The sequence below is a fragment of the Gopherus evgoodei genome, chromosome 4, assembly GCF_007399415.2.
Source record: "Gopherus evgoodei ecotype Sinaloan lineage chromosome 4, rGopEvg1_v1.p, whole genome shotgun sequence".
Taxonomy (NCBI): Eukaryota; Metazoa; Chordata; order Testudines; family Testudinidae; genus Gopherus; species Gopherus evgoodei.
Genome location: NC_044325.1, coordinates 10,492,183 through 10,502,267, shown reverse-complemented (window position 1 = coordinate 10,502,267; position 10,085 = coordinate 10,492,183). Strand labels below are relative to the sequence as shown.

At 40.0% G+C, this 10,085-nt stretch overlaps 1 protein-coding gene across 1 annotated transcript; it reads left to right on the top strand.

Moving 5' to 3' along the window:
• CNIH1 (cornichon family AMPA receptor auxiliary protein 1) lies at positions 1-9,520 on the top strand. The gene is made up of 5 exons (XM_030562928.1): positions 1-144; positions 3,290-3,358; positions 6,242-6,354; positions 7,615-7,758; positions 8,623-9,520. The coding sequence occupies exons 1-5, from the start codon at positions 64-66 to the stop codon at positions 8,648-8,650; spliced, it is 435 nt and encodes a 144-aa protein (XP_030418788.1). The 5' UTR covers positions 1-63; the 3' UTR covers positions 8,651-9,520.
• Positions 9,521-10,085: the final 565 nt, after the last annotated feature.

Sequence of the window (10,085 nt, the reverse complement as noted above, 5' to 3'; positions counted from 1 at the left end):
TCGGCCGCGATCCGGCCCGGCATCCCCCGCGCGCCTGCTGCCCCGCGGCCCGCTCTCGCCGCCATGGCCTTCACCTTCGCCGCCTTCTGCTACATGCTGGCGCTGCTGCTCACCGCCGCCCTCATCTTCTTCGCCATCTGGCATGTGAGTGCCGGGCCGGGGCGCCCGGAGCGGAGCGGAGCGGGGCGGGGCTCAGCCCCTGCCCGCGGGGAGCCCGGGACCGTTTGTTGCCTCCCCTTGCGGCCGGGTCGCTTCCCGGCCCCGGTGTGTGTGAGAGAGAGAGAGCTGCAGAGCGCCCCCTCCCCCGTCTCCAGACCCGCGCTCACGGGGGGGGGCAGATCTAACCGCCCCCTATGGCAGCCCCCCCCCCCGAGCCGTCCCCCACGCTCACGGGGTGGGAGGGGCAGAGATTTAACCACCCCCTATTGCTGTCCCCCGAGCCATCCCCCACGCTCACGGGTGGGGGGGGGCAGATCTAACCGCCCACTATTGCTGTCCCCCAAGCCATCCCCCACGCTCACGGGTGGGGGGGGCAGATCTAACCGCCCACTATTGCTGCCCCCCCAGCCATCCCCCATGCTCAAAGGGGGGGCAGATCTAACCGCCCACTATTGCTGCCCCCCCAGCCATCCCCCATGCTCAAAGGGGGGGCAGATCTAACCGCCCACTATTGCTGCCCCCCCAGCCATCCCCCATGCTCATGGGGGGGCAGATCTAACCGCCCACTATTGCTGCCCCCCCAGCCATCCCCCATGCTCATGGGGGGGGGCAGATCTAACCGCCCACTATTGCTGCCCCCCCCGAGCCATCCCAGTTCCACAGGGGTGGAAGGGGCAGAGATTTAACTGCCGCCCTGTTGTTGTATCCCCTCCAGCCATCTCCCCTCTCACATTCATAGGGTGGGGACAGAGATGTAATGGCCCCACGTTCTTATTCCTCTGAGGCATCTCCCTCCACTCCCTCGGGGGCAGAGATGTAACTTTAATTGATCCCCCCTCCTCCACCCTCTTCACTGCTAGGGGTGGGGACAGAGATTGACCTGCCCCTATTTCTGACATCCCAGAGCCCTCTTTACATCCCCATGTGCTCACAGGGATGGGGGTAGAAATCCAACTCCCCTCCCCAGCCATCTGTACATCTTTGGTATTCACAGGGGTGTGGGCAGAGATCTAACCACCTTCCCTCTGCCCCATTGCTACTCCCACAGAGAGCCAGCTCCATCCCACCTGTGTGCACATGGGGTGGGGGCAGAGATATGACCACTCTGCCATTGCTAACCGTGTCCCTCCCCTCCCCCGCCCAACTCTGCACCATGCAGAATTGCACCCAGTTGCATGTGACCTTTGGCCAGGGCTGGATGTGCTTAGGTTTGAGGAATAGTGCCCTATTTTGTGTATATTTGAAACAGTACATATAAAATAATTGATCAGATATGTTTAGTAACTTCCTGTTGGTGTAAACCACCTTTGCAAAATTGTCCTGAAAACTCACCAGCCCAGATACATAACCTGCTTGCTCATTACTTTAATGATGCAAAACTGCCAATATTCACCTGTAGATGAGTAGAATTTTCAAAGGCTAATGCAAACTGGGTTTGTTTTATTAAACATTTTTGTTGAAAATGTGGGCATCTTATATTTTTAAATATTGGTGTTTTATTTGAAGGAATACGTGTTTAAATGTTTGTCTCAAGTCAAATAAGTTTTGTAATTAATGGAAAAAGTGAGCCTCTTTCCACCCCCTCCCTCCCTGTGGTTCACTACCTTTTAAAATGTAAATCCTGAGTAAATATTACTTATTATTTGAGGTGTTGGATTTTCTGTTGCCACAGAGGGGAAAAGACTAATGGTGGAACCTTAGCCACTTGAAACTAGGTTTCCTGTGAGATGCCTGCTCTTGGAGAGAAGCACTGATAGGAGATTATCTTTAGGAATGAACTTCATAAGTGAATGAGTGGAGATTTTGAAGATGATATTTTCCTTGATGAGCTTGGAGGACTAAGCCATTAATATCAGCAGAATTTTTTTATTTTTATTTATTTATTTATTTATTTTTAAGAAAAAGTTTTGGTCCCTGCAGTTACTAAGATACCTATTTAGATGTGTACCAGATAAACTGATGGTTTTTTTCCCCTGAGTATTTTAACCAATATTTTATAATTTTCTTCTCCATTAATCCACTGCAACTTCTTGGTTTGCTGAATCTGTCCCAGGATGCATCATTGTGGGACATCTCTGTTACAAGCAGTCTCATGTAATCCAAGTGATGCCACAAAGATACATCCTCGGGCAGCTTTAAGCAAATCAGGAAGTAGCACTGGATCTGAGGGAGGAAATAAATTAAAATGTGTGTTAAGTGCTTCTCCCTAGCATGAATAGTGTGTGTGCGTATATAATATATTCAGATTTGTTCAGTTTCAATTTTTGCTTTGTAGTTATTTAATAAGCTTTTTATTGTAACTTAAAGGATGCTATGTAGACATGTTCTAGTTTACACTGAATATAAAGGACACTGATAGTACTGATTACGTGATGTTTTGGTTCTCATACTTATTTTTCTATGGTTCTTGCTTTTTTGTTTGTAAATTACCTGTTTCATCTTGTTTGGTGCCATGATATCCATTTTCCAAAGAATGGGTTTGACTCTTGTTTCATCCTGGCAGATTCACCTTTTGCTAAGCATCAGTGTATGGGTAAAAGTTCCGTCATTAAAAGATGTTCTTGACTTTTTCCTGAATATATCTCCCTTGCCTGCCATCTCACACTCTGACCGTGAAGATAACACATCCATTCAGTCTCTTCAAAGACTCTGATCACTTCTTTTTAATTAACTGGCTGGCATAAGTGACAGGCACTCAGCACAGAGGAAGTGTGTCACGTGTGCAACCCCCTGGTTTTTTTTAATGCACCATGGATCTATTCTGTGGGACTGAATGCTATTTGCAATGACACTATATAACTCCTCTGCATGGTAGGGGGCAAAGGGAATGAGGGAATGAAATGCAAAGATGTAATGCCAGAGCACTGAGAGTATATAAAACGTCTAGAATAATCTGAAGCTAATCTAAATGTGCTTGAATGTTTTTTAAACCAAAGCAGACCTGTTTCAAACACTTTGTTGCTCTAGGTGATTTAGTTTATGGAGTTATTTCTTTCACATGAGTAAAATGACCTTACTAAGATTGTGTTTGTAGCACTTATGGGTCTTTACCAATAAATGATATTTTGTGGTGAGATGTTTTTTATTGCTTTTTAATTGAAGAGTCCTAACTGTTCTAATTTTATTCTAGATTATAGCATTTGATGAGCTGAAGACTGATTACAAGAATCCCATAGACCAATGTAATACACTCAATCCTGTAAGTTACATGATAAAGAATTCCTCTTTGCATACATTTATAAATAATTTTTGTTGCTATTATCTTGATTTAATCAAAAAGGCCATTAAAAATTATGTTCTGCTGGTTATGTCTAGTATATTTGATAGAACTTCTAGACAGAATTCTTTATCTGATTCTTCTTTACTTTCAATCTTGAATATTCTGACTATTATTAATCTGCTGATGATCTTGTCAGCTGTCCTACTAACATTCTTTCAATCTGCTTTTTACATTTTCGGCACAAAGACAGTTGAAAAGGTCAAAAAGATTAAAAGAGTCAAAATTGCATTAAAGGTGTGTACTTGCTTTTTAGTTTAATGTTTTAATCCCACTTTTACTTTCATTTTGTTAGGAACATTTGTATTACTATTAAGATGTTTTGTTCAGTGTGCTTGCTCATCTGCCTGTTTTGTCTGTTCAGGTTTATAATAACTTCATGAACTTTCATATTTTGTGCAAAATAAGTTTGCTTGCTTACCCAGTGAAGTGGGGAAAACTGTTATATGCCTAAAATCTATTGAATAGTCACAGCAACTGAAGATGTACAATAAATGATATCATCTCTCAACCCAGGTTCACTGAACTATCTGATGTTCAGAATCTAGGAGACTAGTTTGTTTTTAAAAAAAAGGGGGGGGAGTGGGGGTTTAATTCTGATCTGACCTTACAATTTCCAGGGTGGAGGTTGGCTTCCCAAGGATATCCCCAGTGTTCTTTCAGAATACTGTGTACTCTCTTGGATACAACTCTTAATTATACTCCTATTTGTTAATGCTGTGCCTCAAGCACTTTAAGCTTGCCTTGTGTCTTTGACAGACAAATAATATTAAGGCTTTTTATAGAAAGTCTGTATTTTCAGTAACGCAGTATGTCCGTGCCCATTCACCGTCCCTTTCATTTTGACTTGGAGTGGGCAGATTGAGATAAAACCACAGAAAGGCTGCACTGTAAATCATGGTGTTCTGCAGAATTAAGTAGAATCACACCAATGGAGACTGAATTCAAAGCTGAAAAAGAATGTGTCTTAGACAGCCAGAGAGCTTTGCAGCTTGAGGGTGGGTGAGTGGAGAGAAAGATGATGTTATGGAGAAGATTGCATCTTGGAAAGTGGTGCCTGAATAGCTGTGCATCTAACAGTTTCCCCAACTCAGTCTGTTTTACAGTCATTTCTGCAACAGTATGGGGGAAGGCAAATACTCATTACATTTATGCATTATGATCTTATCACAAATTTAATAAAAGGCTGTTATAATGTGCATGTTCAAAGCAAATATTTTATTAACCTAATGCATGAAGTGTTATATGATAGCTTTGTGTAAATTGAAAATCTTGATCGTGGTATTTACTATGGTGTAGCAAACAGGTCTTGCTTGGTGGTCAGACTTTTTTTAGCTTAAATAATTGGAATAACATCTAAAAGTTACATATGGTGAGTATACAAGAGTGATCTAGACAAGAAGAGTAATTGTCTTACAAATGTAAAGAAAGTTGATGACTTGGGTTTGTGTTGATGTAAGTTGGTTTTGTTTGACAATAGTCATTTAAAGAAACAATGTATTAGACTGCATTAGGAACAAAACTCTGTTTGCTTCTAGTTTATAGATTTCTAGTTAGACCTTTTTAAGTGTTTAAAACAAGTATCTGCTTTTAGACTATATTAAAGAAAACTGCAAAATACGTTCTGAGGCAGTCATCCCAGATACACAAATTGGGCAATGTCAAAGAGTAAGAGTTGTCTTGTGTGTGCTTCACTTAGAGAGTAGACTCCTTAATAATTTAACTAACCAATAAATCTTTAGTTTATGATAAACCCTTGACTGAAATATGTAGTAGCAATTGAATAATTTTATGTGAAACAGCTTGTAGTTATTTATCCTGTGAGCATTTCAAATGTATGGATGAACTTTTGGGGAGAACTGTATAATTCAGAAGAGTAGGTGATACGATTCTTTCTGGTATATTTGCCTTTGAAGGATTTTACTTTTGTGATGCGCATGGGGTTTTCTTGATTTTAGGGTATTTCACCTACATTTAATCTACATATGTTTCTGTACTACTTATCTCTTAATAGCACTAGCAGGGTTACCTGGTATTTTATGCTCTCAGTAATCTGAAAGTAATCAGCATTCCCTCTGTACGCTTCTGCTGGAAAGGACAGTGTTAAAAAGAAGGCAGGTGTTAGGTATTTGAAAGGTCTTGTACAAAGGAAAACGGAACTGGCTCATATGCCACAAATTGTATGTGCATTTTACCGTTGTTCCCTCCTACATTGCAGAAAGCATATTGCTTGTATTTGTGCATATTGATGTGCTTAACAATGTTGATGCCCCTTTGTCTAATAAAGCTTTGCACCGGAAATAAGGTTTTGGTAATGAGTCTGTTTTAATAAATACTGTACATATATAGTGTATCAAGTTCAAAGCTTCAAAATAGTAGAATACAAAAGAAACTCTTGCATATAAACTGTTATGGGGATTACTTTTCCCATGGATATTTCTATGTGGGGTATGTGCAGAAATATCTCAATGCTCTACTCTTATGTCACAGAGGTATGTTGTAAAAAATGTGGAAGCTGTTCACAGTGCACATAGCCGATTAATAAGTAATAAAAGCTTCCATAATCTGAGCATTCCAGCTTGTAAATATTCTTCTGTATATTCATGAATACCCAAACTTTTCTGTAAATATCAGTGTATTCTGCCAGTTGCTGTTTTTACTTTCTGAAGTTTACTTGCCCATTTGAGTGTTTTTCTCTATATAGTAGTATGGAATTTTTACCAATAATTTACCTTATAAATAGAAATTCAAACCAAGCTGTATGTTGTTTAATTACATGTTCTTATGCATATTTTTCTTTTTCAGCTTGTACTTCCAGAGTACCTCATCCATGCATTCTTCTGTGTTATGTTTCTCTGTGCAGCAGAGTGGCTTACACTGGGTCTCAATATGCCTTTGTTGGCTTACCATATTTGGAGGTAATATTGATGACTTTGATCTCTCTACTCCATGTTAATTATAACTAAGGCTAAGATTTTGTCATGGATATTTCTAGTAAGTCAGGGACAGGTCACAGGCTTCTGTGAATTTTTTATTGTCTATGATCTGTCCATGACTTCTACTAAAAATATCCATGATAAAATGTGAAGGGAGTGGGCAGCTGCGGGGTGGCTTGGAGCTCTGGGGCCCCCACAACCTGTTGGGGCTCAGAGCTCCAGGGTCCCCTTACCCCTGCCCCAGTGGTGGGGAGCTGTGGGGTGATCCCTCCGCCTTGCAGCAGTGGCTGGGAGCGTGGGGGTCCACTGCCTCAGGCGGAGGGGGTACCCAACAGCTTCCTGCCGGTACGGGAGGCAGCGGGATCCTGCAGCTCCCAGCCACCAGGGCTGAAGTCACAGGGGTCTTTGGAAGTCATGGATTCCGTGACTTCTGCGACAAAATCGTAGCCTTAATTATAACTTACTGTCCTTTTGCGATGTTTGTTAATTGTCCCATTTCTTCAGCAATAAAGCATAAAGGCCCATTGTGATAAAATGGTGACAATCTTATGCTACAGTTATAAAAAGTAAAAAAGACTATTTTCCTTTTATTTTTTAAAAGGAATATTTTTTCCAGCTAGATAAGCACGAATGGGAGTACTGCAGTACGTTTTAAATGGTGCTGAAGTTACCAAAGCCTTCCTTAGTATTTTACCATACCAATTACGTTTAGTTCTCTCCCACGTTGCTCTCTTCTGCACCTTGTCCAGTTCTTTAATAAGCCTGTAATACGGTGTCTTAGATCCTACATCCTATTTTAAAGGGTTGTCGTGCCCACCCTTGGCATAGCACCATCTATAATGTAATATGATTTGAAGTTGCGATAAACTGTGCTGGTGCAGTGCAGTTACAGTGCAAAAAACCACCAGAAGGGCATAAGAATGGCCATATTGCGTCGGACCAGTGGTCCATCTAGCCCACTATCCTGTTTTCCAACAGTGCTCAATGCCAGGTGCTTCAGAAGGAATGAACAGAACAGGCAGTCATGAAGTGATCCATCCCCATACAGGCAAAGCCATAGCTTGAGATCTCACACTTTACTCTCATGGATTGTTAATTGCTGGATAGAGTAAATGTTTAGTGCAGTTAAAGATGCATGGTTCCTTACGCAAATTTCTATTTTGTGTTTTGGGGTGGGGGAACCTGCTTTTCCCATAGCTTTCTTTTCCCAGCTTAACTGCTAACCTAATTTGTCTTTTCCAGATATATGAGCAGGCCTGTAATGAGTGGACCAGGTCTTTATGATCCTACAACCATCATGAATGCAGATATTTTAGCATATTGTCAGAAGGAAGGATGGTGCAAACTAGCATTTTACCTCCTATCATTTTTTTACTACCTATATGGGTAAGTTTCTTAGTCAGAAACTTTTTGTTTGAGCTTAACCCAGAGGGAAAATTTAAATTTATATGAAACTTTCTTTAAAAAAAAAATGCCCTGACATTTTTATCTTAATGTGTAAAAAATATTTCAGACGCTTAGCCTGGGATGTAATGTGTATATATCTATTTTAAAAAACAACAACCCGCCCTCCCACCAAAGAATCAAAAAATCCCAACCTTTTAATTTTTATGATAAAAGTATTTGGATTATAATATGGGTGAAATTTGAATATTTTAAAAAGTGACTTTTGTCTTAAAATTTGGGTTTCATTGAAGTTTGCTGGTACAATGGTTGTCATGGGTGAGAAGACAGAGAAGCTGTAAACATAAAGTCAAACTCCCTAAAAAGGAGGGATGTGGGAAGCAACAGCTGGTGATAATGTAGTGATGTAGTACTATTGCCAGTACATTGCACAGACTGACTTTAACACTCGAGGTACAACTGATGGGTCAGCGTTTCTTCATGCGATCATACAAAAAGATTAGGAAAAACATGATTAAAAAAACTTCTTCCAATATATCTATGTATAGTGTGTTTGAGCCTATGCAAGACTGCTTGTTGTGACTGCCACTTGATCCCAGTGTCCAGAGTGTTATATACATGACACTTCTGTTCACGGGTTCGTTTTTAATGCCTTCACCTGGATTTTAAAAAGTCATGGTGAACTATCAGTATTTTATTGTAATGACACAAGCTGTGTGTGTCTGCTCTTTTTCAGTGGGAATGAATCTGTGCATAATATAATGAAATGCATAATACTGTTAACTTATCTAATCAAACTATTGCATCTAAATTTACTACATTTAAATTTTTTCTTTTCTTTTCTAGCATGATTTATGTTTTGGTGAGCTCTTAAGAAGACTCTGCAAACTTGGTTCCAGTTAAGTGCATGCAAAAGCCACAAAACAAAAGGATTCTTTCCAACAAGAATCTGTTACCAAGATTAAACTATGGAATCTGATGATCACAGTTGCATTAGGAAAAAAAACAAACGACTCCCCTATTTTTAAAATGTTTCCACACTTTATACTTGTGGAAAGACTGTTTTTCGTATATTTTGCTGGGACGTTGAAATTAAAAAGAATTAAGTGTAAATTGATATTAAATAATTCTCTGGTTTTGAACAGTTTTGACTTTGCGCTCCGTAAGGAACAGCCATAGCTCTTCAAGTAGTTCTTAATTACTGACTGTCCTTAATATCCTAGAATTTTTTGTTTACAGGACATTATAGTGGCTCACTTTGGACTTTTGAAACTCCATTTAACTATAAATCAACTGTAGCTATAAAGTGCTTCTGAAGGACTGAAAGCTTTATATATTTTCTCTGCAGATATCTTCACGGATACATGAGTAGAAAGAGTAGTTCTGTTTTTTATATTTGGGTATCTTTCCCTGCGTATGCATGGTTCTGAAACTTCCCGTATTTCCACCAAACACTAAATATCCTTGCTTTAATTTTCAAGCATAAGTTATTGTGATAGGAAACATTGAGTTGTCTGTGAAGGAATGAATTTAAAAGATTTTATTTTTAAATGTTTGTGCAACAGTCTTATTAATCAATTGGCTAATAATGCAAGATTGATCAAATCCAGTGGTAAAAATACTGCTCGTATGGGTTTACAAGTCACACTAAAGACATTTGCAAGAGACAGTGAGATTGAGAAACTGCCCTGCTGTTCCTTAGTGGAATGAATAAATAAATAATCTCAAATTCAGAAATGTTCAATTTTTTCCAGTGCCTTGTTATTTTAAAAAGTAAGTTTACTTGCTGTACTTAACTGCTTAATTCATAATAGACAGTAGCATTACTATTAAAATTCATATTGAGATGGGCTATATCTGGGAAAGAGATATTTACACAACTGTTAGACACTAACAAGGTTTCTGATCTTGTTTCCTGAACTTTCAGTTGGTTCCTATGTTAATAGTTTTGTGTGTGTGTGTGTGGCGGGGTGGACGGGGGAGTGGAAATAGATGTGCATTGATAGAACTGCATTGTAATTCCTCTTGCTATGAGCTACCGGTTGGTTTAGCTTCAGAAGTTTAGAAATCTTTCCCACTTAAACTAGTTCAAAGAATGGTGAAATGTTTGCCTTGAGGAAGGTGTGTGGTGGTGCAAATAGTGTCTCTGGTTTTAGTAAAATGTGTTTACATAGATTGGTATGTGACCCTTCTGATATGGACCAGATTTCTGGATTCAATGGAGCCACTTTGTGATGCAGATTGGCCTTCAGTTCTGGAATAAAGGAATCTGAGCCCACTTATAAAATTTTCTATGTGGATAATGATTT